Raw genomic sequence first — 13810 nt, forward strand, 5'->3', positions numbered from 1 at the left:
ACATATGTCTCGATATTGTTCATATTAGGCGTGTAAACGATTATACGATTATTATTAAATTTTAATTTTTATTTAAAATATTTACAAACTATTTACTATTAAAACAAAAATGATCATAGAAAACAATTACAAGTTATTAGTGTACTTTCGAGAAAAAAGGAAACTAAGAAAATTTTAGTAGAGAATCACCGTTAAGCTTAGGCTTAGAGAAGCGGGCATCTTAATAAATACTGTTAGCCAAAGTTAAAGCGCCGGTAACTGCCGTTTTTGCTGGTAAACTTGAAGTCGCCGTTGTCATTAGAGCGACGGCGGTATTGGTCGTATTTGTTGCATTCAACGTAGGAGAATCATTAAGTGCACCACCACCACCACCAGCATGTAAATGACTATTAAACTTTTCAAATCCACTAATGTCCGAAGTTAACTTCTTGCGTAGATCCGGTTTAGGTCCGGTTAGGCACATCTTCTCCATTTGCTGATGCTGCGAGCGTACAGCAAATCTATTAACATGCACCGGTATCGGTACGACAATTTTTGTGCCCGAGCTACCGTTACGATTCATGCCGTGCGATGATAAACCGGCCTTGACGCGTTTCCATTTCGCTCGGCGATTCTGAAACCAAATTTTTACCTGTTGCAAGTAAATTTCGTTTTTAATTTTTTTTTTTTTTTTCTGCTCATTCATATAACAACTAACCGAAATCTTAATGAATATTTTTACCTGCACTTCGCTCAATTTAAGGCTGGTGGCGATTTGGCTGCGCTCAGTTAAGCTTAAGTATTTTTTCGCATGAAATTCTCGCTCTAATTCCAATAATTGTTCGGATGTAAATGCTGTTCTTCGTCGACGCGACTTGGCTGCAGCGGTTTGACTTAAATCTTTACCATTGTCCGGTTGACTTGTGGAATTAGTATCATCGTCGGAGCAGTCGTCACTGTCGGAATGGGAGTAAGCTAAAAAAGTTAAATGAACGAGATAACAGTGACAAATGCGTTCACTTATTCTGATACATTAACTTCAAGAGTTTTTAAAATTCAATAGCAGCATATGACAAAGCCAGAGCAACAGCATAGCAACAAATGTTTTTTTTTATATTGTGATATTAATGAAGTGTGAAAGGTGGTTGAAGTTCTAGTCATGTATTTACATAATTTATAATTGTGATATAAGGGTATATAATGTTTGTGTGAATATATGCGACCAAAACGATTTCAGATAGACTTACCGTGTATTATACCGGTCGATTCAGAGTCACTCTCTAAACTTGTCTGTCCGTCCGTCCGTCCGTCCGTCCGTTTTGCTTTCTTATGTTCACAACCTATGCCTAGACTGCAATTTTCGATATATTTTGGTGAAACTTGATACACAAGAACGAATGCTACTCAAAATGGTTCGGATCGGACCCCAGCCAATACAAGTCCTTACGTTGAAAACTTGTTCTATGAATAGCTGTATTAAGCAAAGTGGTGTAGGGTATTTAAACATGGACTCTGTCTTACTAGAGTGTTTTCTATTTGCTTTTATTTTCTATTTATTTTTATTAAGGAATTATAAGACTTGAAGTAGATCTGACGTAAACTACGCATTACGAGTCCATACGATAATTAGATATTATCGACCATTAAGTGAAATATGTCAAAATTTCATGACATAACCATTAGTTCGCAAGCTACTCTTGTTTTAGTGCAGATGCAAACGAAAGGTAGATTTTTTTCATTGTTTTACAAAAATAAAAGAAGTCCGTAGCAGCTATATCTATATGACATCCTATCGTGTAATTGAGTGATGTGTTGCACCTCAATTCCATGTTACTAATGTTTTCGAAATAAGGCTCGGAAAATATGGCAGAGTGGTGTGAAGCTGAAACACAAGCTCTATCCCTATAATTGTTCTATCACTAATAATTGGTTCGATGACATCAATAGTTCGCTAGTGATAGTTGCTTTCTGCGAAAGCAGCCGGAAATGCATTAAATGTAGCTAATGTAGAACAAGGGCTGCGCGCCATGATTATACGCTTCTGTCCATGATATTGGCTGTTTCCGTAGTCTATGAATTGTTTTCTTTTTTTGCCTCCCGGGACTTGCTCGACATATTTACCTTTCATCGTCCGTCCCTGTTCTGTGTTCAATGATTTCTTATAAACTAAGTGAAGCTTCCCCATAAAAGCATTTTTGAAAACATGTAAAATTGTCACACGCAATTTGGCGAAAAGCATGATGGCAATGCTTTGATATTAAAGAAGTCGTAGTATTTTATAGAGCGGTATAATAAGAATATGTTTAAATTTGTGTTAATTTTCCACAGAGGGCGTAATTAGTTCAGAGCGACATGATACCACTTACCTCCCTCTCTTGAAAATCTACACAAATTAATGCAGATTCTCAGCATTTTGAAATTTTTAAATTAATTTTTAGCCCTAAGAGCCCTATATTTTATGATTTCTCTGCCTTTAAGAGATGATATGAGCTTTTGTGCACTAAAATTATATAGGAAAGAAAAAATTCATTTCTATACGAGTTTTTATGCAAAAAGATACAACACTTCTATTCTACATTCAAAAAAAATTTTTATTTCAAATTATTTACAAATGTGGCAGAGTGTATGCGTCAAAAATAATCCAACATAGACTTGAATAAAATTAACAAAGAAATATATAGAAAAAACAACTAACAATATTATAATCGTTCACGATCAGGACTATATGCACTGGTCCTTGTTCTTGTAGTTCTTGAGGATTTCAAGAGGGGATTGCAAAACCTGCAAGTCCCAAATAAAAGTGCATCTGAATCATGTGCAAACGTTTCATTCGTTTCGCTGAAAAGCTGAAAGGAAGGGAAGAACGTACACTTCCCTTCGTAGTGGTTTATCAACTCTGACGCGGATGGACTGATGATTGCGCGCTTTCGCTAAAATAAGTAAGTATTTGTCCACAAATAATTAAGGCGTTTAATGAATGTAATGAAAAATTCGCACTCACTGCTAAACTTGTGCCAGTGCTATTATCTGCTTGTAATACAAAACAGAAACACAATCAAATAGTGATTATCCCACCAAGTCTGCATAATTTGAGTCAGAAACATTGGAAATCGGTTAAGTTGCGTCCAGGTGTCCGCCCTTGTCACGGATGTCATCTGTAAGCGCATGAGCGCTAACACTTGAAATAGAATAGAAAGCCTTGGTACGTTTGCACTTAACCTCCTTGTCCTTTTTTTTTCTTGGGTACCGTTACCAGTGCGTTAAGCTATAAAGTTTGTATTTGTATTGTTGAAATCAAGTTTTTTTTTTTTTTATTTATGATCACATTATGATAACAGCAATAATTTAAAAAAATTTATGCCGCCATGGACGAGGAAGAGGTTAAAGCAACTTCTTAGATGAAGGCAGATTAAGGAGATAACCCATCCCACAAACGTGCTCACACTCATTAAAGAAATTCAAATTGACTAAAAAGAGACAAAAACTTAACGGGAAATTTCCAATGAAGCCTTAACCAAGTCTTCCAAAAATCAATTCATTCCGTTTTCTAATTAATCTCTTTACTATGTTTAGCTAAAGAACTGAGTAAATCTCAAGAAACGAAAACTTCAACATATGTTCATCGAATGTCTACAACAAGCAATGAGTTACGGACAATATAATTTAGGCATGAAGACTTTCTGAACATTTATTAAAATCATCAAAACGTGTCAAAGGAACAATAGCTCAGAACAATCTACTCATGAGCTTATAATTATGAAAACACAAATATATATATATATATATATACAAACATTTTTGAAGATGATAGATATCCACGAGTTTTTTTTTTTTTTTGTCTACTTTTTTTAACTGTTGTTTATTTTTAAGCTGAATTTTTTATTTTTTTTTTTATACTCATCACCGAAGGAAGGAAGGAAGGGATATTTTCATTTTGTCAAACGATTTTCAATGCCCAGAAGAAACTTTCCGAAACTCCTCAATACATATATATATATTCCTAGTCAGCCTCAAATTCTCGACTTTAGACTGTCCGTCTGTCCGTCTATGCACCTGTGCAATTTTTGTTGTACACATTCTCCTGCATCCGTCTGCAAAAGTGCAGTCATCAGTTTCAAATTTGACAGATTGGTATTGATAATGGGGCAAATCGGTCGAAGAACACGCCTACAGTACTACGTAAACTGAGTAGAACTGTGTTTTACAAAAGGAATAAAAAGCTTGATTTTGCGCTCACTACTTATAAAGTAAAGCAAATAAATCTACGAATATTTAATGTGCATAATAGGTGTACAAAAATGGAGAAAGCTTGCCCACGCCTACCCTATATGACAATGTACCGAAATATGATTTTTTCTCAATATCTTTGTAAAGATCAGAAGCGAGCTTGAAAAACTCTATAAAGAGTATAAATTCTTGGCCAATTTCAAGTTTTGAATGCATATCCGTCTGTCCATCTGTCCGTCTGCTAAACTGTGTTTTTCCGTTCGAAAAAAGATGCAATCGCCTATAAATTTGCAAAAGAGTTTAAAAAACGCCCAAGCAGGTCGAAGGACACGCCTATAATGCCCATACGTCTATACAACGAAAACTGAGAACGCGTTTGTCTTCCATGTTTCTGTTCGTTAGTCATAAACTGCGACATGTACACAATATAACCTTCAGCTTGTCTTCTAAAATATAGAAAAAAAATCCATCCACGCCCAAACAATATTATCAAAATTTAGGTCTTTCTTCCCATAACGGTGATAACGAGTTGGTCACGATCGAATATAATTTTCTTACTTCTTTTCTTCTTTTGCTCTTGTATTGGCAGAATTCCTTTCTCAGTTTTCACAAACTATTTCTTGCTTAAAATAAAAATAATTTGAATGGAAAGATTTCAAAAAGAATCATTTCCTCGTCCGTATGTTATTTTTTAACTTGACACTTATACGGTTGAGTGAAAATGTCAGTGATTTATATTTAAGCGTAATAATATTACCACTAATCATCACCATTCCAACACAACGACGAAAAGATATTTTCATGCTCCGTTTCGCTTTCTTATATGTCCCCTTCCCCCCCTTCCCCCTCCCATCAAGCTCTTTCGTCATCGTCCCGCTTCCCTGGCCATGGCAAGCATCTGTAAACTGAAGAAAAAAAAAAACCAAAAAAGAAGAAAACATTCTTTCTTCGATTACTTTGACTGTTTCCCCCTTAATGCCGCAGTTGGTGGACTCGTGATATCGTTGTCTTGTCGTGTTGTCTGGGCCTGCGTAATGCCAGTTATGAATATTTAATTCATTGGCGAGTAATTCGTTTCGCCTCGTCGTTACTATTAAAATAAAATATTATGATTATGATTATGATTGTCTTGTTGTTGTTATTGTTGTTGTTGTTATGATTGCTTTTGATTGTTGGCTGACTAACTGACAACATTGTTACTATTGTTGTGGTTATGTTCAAATTGAATTTTTCCACTCAAGTAAGAAAATGAACGGAGAATATCATTTAATTTGTCCGTCAGCGTGTAAATCGCCCACATTTAATGAAATGCCAGCTAGCTTTTGGTTAATGAATAATAACATCGCAATATGCGTATGTACGCGATTTTTATTATTTCGCTCATATGTTCATCAAACTTTCTAAATCAACCTTTGAAAGTTTTACAAAGTTATCCTATGTAACCTTAGAGCTGGCAATGAAGAGATAGACCAAAAGGGAGATGGAGAGAGAGAGAGAGAGAGAGAGAGAGGGATGAAATATCTACATAAGATTACAAGTGTCAAAATGTCAGTGTCAATGCTTTATATATATATGTGAAACGGAATAGAGCAAGAGTTGAATATTTTTGATTGACATCAAACATTTACAAACTTAATGCTTTTCATAGCTTAATTTCTCCATTATCATGCGGCGGCAACTCCATCCTCGCATTAAGTGTAACAATATTTTATGAAAACAATTTTAAACAATTTAATTTAATATGACAGACAGCATTAGCTGCAGGACATAACAAAGCTAACAAATCATTCCGAAGAACGCAATCATTTCTTACGCATCTCAAAAATGAATGACTGAACGCATACAATGCTACTAATGTGGCATTGAAATCAAAACATGTACAATAATAAAAGCAAAAGAAATTTATGCAAAATTTTATATTCAATTAAAATTTTTGATTTTTCACACACAGTTCGTACAAACAAGACAACAATCATTATCAATCCATGGCGATGGCGAATGTTATCCTTTCATTTGTAATGCTCTGCAATAGCTCTTTAGCATTGTCATCTTGAACTCAACTTATGCCGGGCAAAGGCAACATTTGCTCTATGGACTGCGAAATTTATGTTGAGATCCATATGTCCATCTCTCTTCTCCCGTACGAAAATAGATGACGACTTATATCCTCATCTTCAATTTTACTTAGTCTTCTTGGTCATTATCTCATGGCATTATCGACTCGGGGATTTTGCCGTCAACTATGAAGCCACTTAAGGTCCTTGAGAGGAATTGAAATGATATTTACAACATAATGTCTTTAGCGTATCCTGTGTGTTCCATTAAAGCTATTCCTCCTAATGTCCGTGTGCTTCAACTAAATCGATTAGTTTATCTTTCCCATATGGCGGCATGTTTGCACTGACATAACTTTCTACTTTCTGGTATAATTCCAGTTGACTGATTCAGTTACGGATGTGCTAGCAGTGCGCTGTCTTGCATTATAAGATCTGATATTTGTTACATTTACTCACTGCACTGCTTACTGCATAATTTTAAGATTCTTTTTCTTTCATCTGCAATCTCACTAACGAGACTAAGCCTTCGACATTACCGCATAGTCTACCGTGCATGCGTAGTAAATAAGTATGAAATACGCCATAGAGACCTTAAAATAGTTTTATCCTGCTGTTGACGAATCTTATCGACGAAAAAATTAACAAACATTGCATTTATGTTTCTAGTCCACAACATTTTGATCTGTTCAGTCAAGGAATACTCCTTTAAAGGATTTTAAGAATCCTTTGAAAATACGAATTATTTTCAGGAAGTTAATGACGCATCTTGACTAAGCGAATAAACCTGAAAAAGGTTATTAACGGAAGTGCTGCCTAGATTCCTTCCTAACCATCGCCATCTATGCACGAGCACGGAGCTTGTCAAGGATAAGTCGTAGTAGTCGTGGTAGTTATTTCAAGTTTACGTTATTTGGGAAGATTTTTGAAAGTGATTTGTCAACCAACCAAAATGATTATTGAGTTTCAATGCCACACATGCCGTTATCAGATTAATCCCAAAATAAGTAAGTTCCCGTTAACAGCCACAGTTACGACAATACCCTAATCGTTTCTGCTAAGTTGATAAAAACGTAATTTCCTACAAAATTTTGAAAATTGCAATTGCTGGCCTTCTTTTGAAAAGTAGTTTACAGATAGTTGGTAGTATTTAGTTCCAGGTTCGAGTCATGCTGAAAATTATGCTAGTTTAACAGCCCTATCCTGAATAGCATAATAGATAACATGAAGACACAAGACCCAAATCAGGTGCTTTTCGTGACTTAAGGTTATATTCTGGAATTTTGATCGGTCACTTGTCATAAAAGAAAACCCTATGCATTCTTATTTTGGTTGGTTTGGTTTTGTGTTCATTTTGATACGCTGTGATAAGATTATTATAAAGCCGGTTGTGCCTTGTGACTTATGATGTGAAATTGATCAGTATACAGCTACTAACAAGACTGTTTAATAATAAATTCGATATTGGAGAGTTTTAATGTGATTTTTGTTCCGGCATCACAAAGCCATGAAAGCTTTGGTCAGAGAACACATAGCTCTGCCTTTGTTCTTACAACAGCCGGAGCATATTCACCATCACTATCTATGATTTTTCCCTTTTTATCGTGTGGCTTATGCTAGCCCGCACTAGCAACTTCATGGTTTCAAGGCGAAATAGTTATCGACCCACTTTCCCATATCTTTAACTTTTTTGGGCTGCTGATCTGCCAAATATGACTGCATCAACATGTACAAATGGCAGTCAGACGAATATCGGTCTGAAGAATGTGTTGCAATGGGAAAAAGCTCCCAAGAACAAATTGCTGAACTGCTTTTACTGGAGACGGACGGACATTTGCGAACGTTTTTATAGGTAATCTCGCAAATCACTTTTTAATTGCTGGGTAGCTTACGGCATTTTCACCCCAAGCTAACGAAATCACACATAGCTCGAGCTGCAGATGTTTTTCAAGTTTCAACCAAAATAACATGCGCAGGCGTAAATGGCAGACACCTCTTCACATTTCGATATATAGTGAAGGACAGATACAAACATCATTGTCTGAACGATGTTTACCCAAAATTTCGGAATAAATGGACACATCATGTACATAGCATAATGAAACAAATTTCAGAGAGCAGAGAATTTCTTCGCACACCTGCTCTTATCATTAATTTTTATTTCACAAATAATGACGCACAGGAAATAGGTTTCAGAAACTCTATAAAATGTATATATATTTTCGGTCAGCATCAAATCCGCAATGAATCTAATCCGTCTATCTGTCTTTTCATCTATGCAACATCTGTTGTAAACTCTTGGCTTAAGTTTGGTGAAAACTTTGGAAATTGTTGCATGCAGCTTGCCATCCGGAATGGGACAAAAGCTAAACCCATAACATAAACTGAGAACGCTCAACTTTCTGGGTTTTTCACGTATTACTCATAAACATCGATAGATGGAGCGATGAAAATATCCGCTTACGTTCTACAGATGATCTCTATTACCTATAGAAAAATCTCCCCCTTTATGTTATAGGCTATCGAAATTTTTGGTATTTTTGCGTTTCTTTTACAAAAAGATACCCAAGCTGTAACAGTGGCTTGTCCGATTTAGTATCGAACTTTCTTACTTGCTGCAAGAAAGAAGTCAAGGTCACTCCAAGCACTCTTTTAAGACATAATAAAATACCACGAGCTTCCTTAACATGATGGAACCGACAAGTAACCCGTAATAGAAAATGAGTCTGCGTACACTTGGCTTCGAATATCAACAGACAACGTTGATTGCACGTGTACTGGGATGGGAAACTTTTGATTTTGCTTCACGCACGGAGACAACAAACAAAATTACATTTCGAATATTTCAAGCATCATATAGTTTTAAAATTGGCCGATAGTGACGGTATATGTATTATGTTATTCATAATTTTTGATTTTCGAAAAGTAATCAAAGTTGTCTTCTTCTTCCAACAAAAGTCTACTCTTAAAGGAATTTCTCGCTTTATTAAGGTACCTAGTCACCTGATCAATATTTCAAACCATATGATTTTGCTGCCATAATGCAATAAAAGGGTCGGCGTCGACCTACAGTTCTGGTTATCGGGCTAACTCGAGCGTAAACAATTCTCGCTATCGAGTAATAAGTTGATGATAATCGATAGCATGTGCTTGTGTGTTCGACATCGGATGTCAAATTTCATACATATTTTTACAATCAACCCAAAAAAGCGTCATATCGTTGTTATGTTTCGTTACCTTAAGCTGAGACACTAAAATTCATTTGCGTTCGTCGTAAGTGATTAGTTTAGACTTGTTCGGTGAAAGAGTTCATGACAATTAGTTTCCCTTTTGAGAAGGAAAAAAGCATTTTTCATCACTTTTAACAAAACTGTTACAGTACAGTTACAGGAGAATCAATTAAAATATTCATCGGATGTTACGCGCCTCAAATCTGGAAAAAAAATCTCATTAAAAACTTTCGATGCTTTTCACCACAAATTTGTAGCAATCGCTGAAAAGCATTTTGAAGGTATTTTTAGAAATCACCTGAAAACCAGGGTAAAGAAATTCCAAACTATTTAAATTGACCTTGAAAGAGCGTACTGGAGAACAATGGGCATAATTTGAGTTCCTCTCTTCTGCTTGCGCCTATTATACAGGAAGACTGACGACATAGCGTCAGAGTGACGTCAGATTTTTGAGTTCATTTTTTTTTTTCGGTCAAACCTATCATAAATCTGAATTTTTATGAAAGTATATATAATGAGGAAATATTGTCGCTGGCCATCCACCTAAGATCGAAGAAAGACGAATATAAAATTTGGACCTTTTCTTTCTCGCCATCAAGATATCTGTTTTATAGTACACTATTTTTTGCAGCGCACTACAACACTACTACAATTTGTGTCGGATACTAGGATGAAGGAGTGACGGCGGATACGATTGAGAAATTAAAAATAACTACTTTTTGAAATTGTTTGCAAACCGGTTAACCGTTCGAAGATTGCTTAGCTAATAGGCATTATTTCTTTTACGATTGTGGGACAAACTTGAAGGTGAGAAATTTAGGAGTTCAGAGTTATCCTAAGCCATGTCAATCTCGATTTAAACGATTACCTAAGAAATGGCCATAATATCGGGCTCTGAAATATACCTATTACCGATCCTTGTAAGATTGTAGATCGATAAAGTCGTACTCTATCCATGTCGACTTCCATCCACCTCTTTTTAAAATTCTTACGTTCGCAATGTTTAGAATCCGTTCATCTGAAAAACTGAACTCAATAACTTGCATTTAAAGGCAAATATTGATCGGAGTTGAATAAAAAAAATATCTCAACAGCCTTTTGACACGTTCCCAGTTAATAAAAAGTGTTCCGGTGATTTCCTTACTTGTTGATTGAATATTAGAGACGCGTCCACTCTAGATATTTAATAATCTCAGATATAAACGAGTGTGCATTTTCTGAGCGTACAAATAAAGCCTCCAAATAGCTTCAATAATTCTTCTTCTTCTAGAAATGATGACATGACTTCTTATACCTGATGCCACTTACGTGGTACATGGGCGTACTATGTTTGCATGGATGTATGCAACATCCAGTAGGACTTTGGATAGATCCATCTTTTATTAACGATTTAGCTTGTATGTCCGTCTCTCCGTCTGACTTGTAGGTCACAATTGTTAAGACACTTTGACGAAAGTTGGTGCACCGCTACATATTGGCCCAATTGAAAATGATTCAGTTCGCATTACTTTTTTGGCCGCTCCCCATATTAAACCTTATTCTGAAAAGTCTTTAAATAAACAAAAGCATGCATGTGTGGAGCCCTATACGAACCTATTATAACGGTTTCATTTATTTTTTTCTTTCCTTTTCCAACTATTGATTATGATTACAAGAATGGGCCGAGCCTAACGCAATTAAAAAGCTCAATCTTAGAATAGAACTTTGAATCCCGTAATGTAATGCAAAAAATTATACGATAAAGGCTGACTGTTATCAATCGTAAATGAGCTAAAAAAAAGTATAAAATTTCGAATGATAAGATTTTTACCCTTAGCCTTATCCACATCCGCTCCGCAATGTTCCGGTGACATAGTTAAACTAATATCGCTGCATGAGTCGCCGCTACAATCGAATTCTTCATCGACGCCAACGTGAACAATGGCCTCTGAATGATGATTTTTAGGATGCATTGGCGGCGTATCCGCAACGATACGTGTTTGTTCGCATGTATGCATTGAGGATAAGGCAACGTCCGTTAATACTTTTCCAATATCCTGGGCGAATTGATTAGATAAACTTAAGTTTTGAACATTTTCATTAATCGCACTTAAGCCATTCAAACCGAAATCTGACATCAAAATCTTTTCACGATAACTACTATCCGACGGATTATATAGAAAACGTGCTTGCACAAAATTATCTAAATCCAAAGTAGTTTTCATTGATGGAATCATTGTGTGTTGAATCGTTGTCGATTGTGGATTCGAAACGTGATCGTTAAAGCTTTTGTTGTCTTTAACAAAATGCGATGGCAGAGCACAAGTGTTATGGGCAAGGAATTGCGCAAGCCGATCATGATTTTGGGCAAAATATCCATGCAACCATGGATTATATAAAGGAAAATTAGTTAATCCAAGAGCTGATGAGGCGACCATAGCTCGAGCACTTAACTCTTGTACGGTATCTGAGTTCTTTTGCATCTCTAGTCCAGTTTTATTAGCATTTTGATTAGCGATCAGATTTTCAATTGAAAATGCTGTAGAGAATTTACTATTAAGCTTTGTTGTTGCTGCTGTTGTTGTTGCTGTTGTTGTTGTTGTTGCACTTTCCAATTCAATTATCGCATTTTCCGAGCTTTCCATTTCGCAATAAATTGTATGCAAAAATTACCAAAAACCCAATAAAATATTTCAAATTTTATTGCAATAATAATTAACACAACAACATGCACACGGCCTGTTCATGTGTATGCGATGTGAACGCGATAAAACCGAAAATAAATAGCACAAGCACGAAAAACACGTCAACCAGTGAACCGTTTAAGAGACTTTACTATACTGACCGGTTTATTCTGAGCGGGGTCGTTACCGAACGAATATCATTTCTTATGCAAGCGTGTATGAGTTAACACAACCACCACCACCATTATGAAAAGTTTACACGAATGCCGAATGAGAATCCATTGCGTATAACGATAAACTCCGCCTTTGATGCAATAAATTCAATATGGCGCATGCCAATGGGGAAACGTTGATTATGTTTATTGCGCACACAAACACATATTTATATGTGTAAAATAGATAAAGAAAATAAGAAACGTATACTATTATTATTATTATTGTCGTTGTTGCGGCTAATTATATACATAAATAATGAATCACATCTTTGGTGTTTATTATTTTGATTTAACGCTTGTTTGTTAATTACGCTAAGCTTGAATTATGCTCTGCATAAACTATATGTGTATACATATATATTTAATTTTACCTACAACAGAAGAGCATATACCACGCCCATCTATTAATAATAATCTACATTTGGTCTGTTTTTAATAATGATCAATATATATGTATGTACTACTTTTATATTCAAATGAATGGAATGAGTGGAGTGACCATTATTATTATTATTATTATTATTATTATTATCGGACGAGTGTTGATGTTCATTGCGCCCGAGTATATACGTTTCCAAGAAGCAAAAGTATTCTATACCGACCTTCTCTTACTTTTTCAATCTGTCTTACGTCTTACTGCATATGCGACCCCCCGCCCCCCCGTGCAGCCCCCCCCCTCCCCGCTCACTTGAAGCGTTTTACACAAAACATGTTTTGTTTATTTTATTTTACTTACTTAGATGTGAAATGCAACTAAACCAAATTAACAGTTGAAATCAATTAATTCTTCGAAATAAATCCTATACTAATTAATATTAAATATTAGTATAAAGCATATAAGAAGATATAAGGAAAAGAAAAATAATATTAATAATTATTAAATAATAATTCAAAAAAAAAAGGAAAAAATGCATGTATACAACTAGCACAGAGGCACACCCGCAACCAGTACAGAACCAAGTTGTAAGGGAATCCCTAAGCCATTGCAAACATGTCAAAGCTTGGCAACCGATAACAGTAAACAACACCAATCACTTATCGAATCATAACGAGATATTAAGGGTAAAAGTTAATTAAAAAACGATATCGAGCAAATCGCGGCTTATTAGGCAAAGTCGTTTTGACAGGCTTCCGATATTGAAATTAAGTGATACACATCTACAAACAAACCTCAAACCGGGTTAAACAGCTCATAATTATATTTACACCGGCTCAGCTTAATGAACATAAAGTGCGTGGACAAGCGGCTGGAGACATGAAAGCCTATCTCGATAATACCATTAATGAACTTAATTAAGAAGGAGATACTAAGAATAAATCTATGTTTCTGAACTGACGGCAAGGATAACAGAAGCAACTCATTTTCATAAGTAGGCAAAGAGACAAGAGACGGATTCCAACTGAAAATCCTAAGGATAAACAGCAAGAACTGCTTTTCAACC

General features: G+C 35.6%; 1 protein-coding gene across 1 annotated transcript; it reads right to left on the reverse strand.

Annotated features, from left to right (window-relative positions):
• Positions 1 to 220: 220 nt before the first annotated feature.
• LOC119637024 (homeobox protein unplugged) lies at positions 221 to 12114 on the reverse strand. Its single transcript, XM_038032797.1, has 3 exons — positions 11301 to 12114; positions 722 to 954; positions 221 to 631 (listed from the first exon to the last, which is right to left on the reverse strand). Exons 1-3 carry the CDS (start codon positions 12112 to 12114, stop codon positions 221 to 223), a joined length of 1458 nt encoding a protein of 485 aa, XP_037888725.1.
• Between the last annotated feature and the right edge of the window lie 1696 nt (positions 12115 to 13810).

Source organism: Glossina fuscipes, unplaced genomic scaffold, assembly GCF_014805625.2.
Source record: "Glossina fuscipes isolate IAEA_lab_2018 unplaced genomic scaffold, Yale_Gfus_2 42, whole genome shotgun sequence".
NCBI lineage: Eukaryota > Metazoa > Arthropoda > Insecta > Diptera > Glossinidae > Glossina > Glossina fuscipes.

Bases quoted from the DNA above. Each gene is read 5' to 3' on its own strand.
- LOC119637024 (XM_038032797.1), bottom strand. From the start codon at position 12,114: ATGGAAAGCTCGGAAAATGCGATAATTGAATTGGAAAGTGCAACAACA. The intron at 955-11,300 runs GTAAAAATCTTA...TAACTTTTTTAG, and splicing joins GGATGTGGATAAGGCTAAGG to CTTACTCCCATTCCGACAGT. The intron at 632-721 runs GTAAAAATATTC...TACTTGCAACAG, and splicing joins TTAAATTGAGCGAAGTGCAG to GTAAAAATTTGGTTTCAGAA.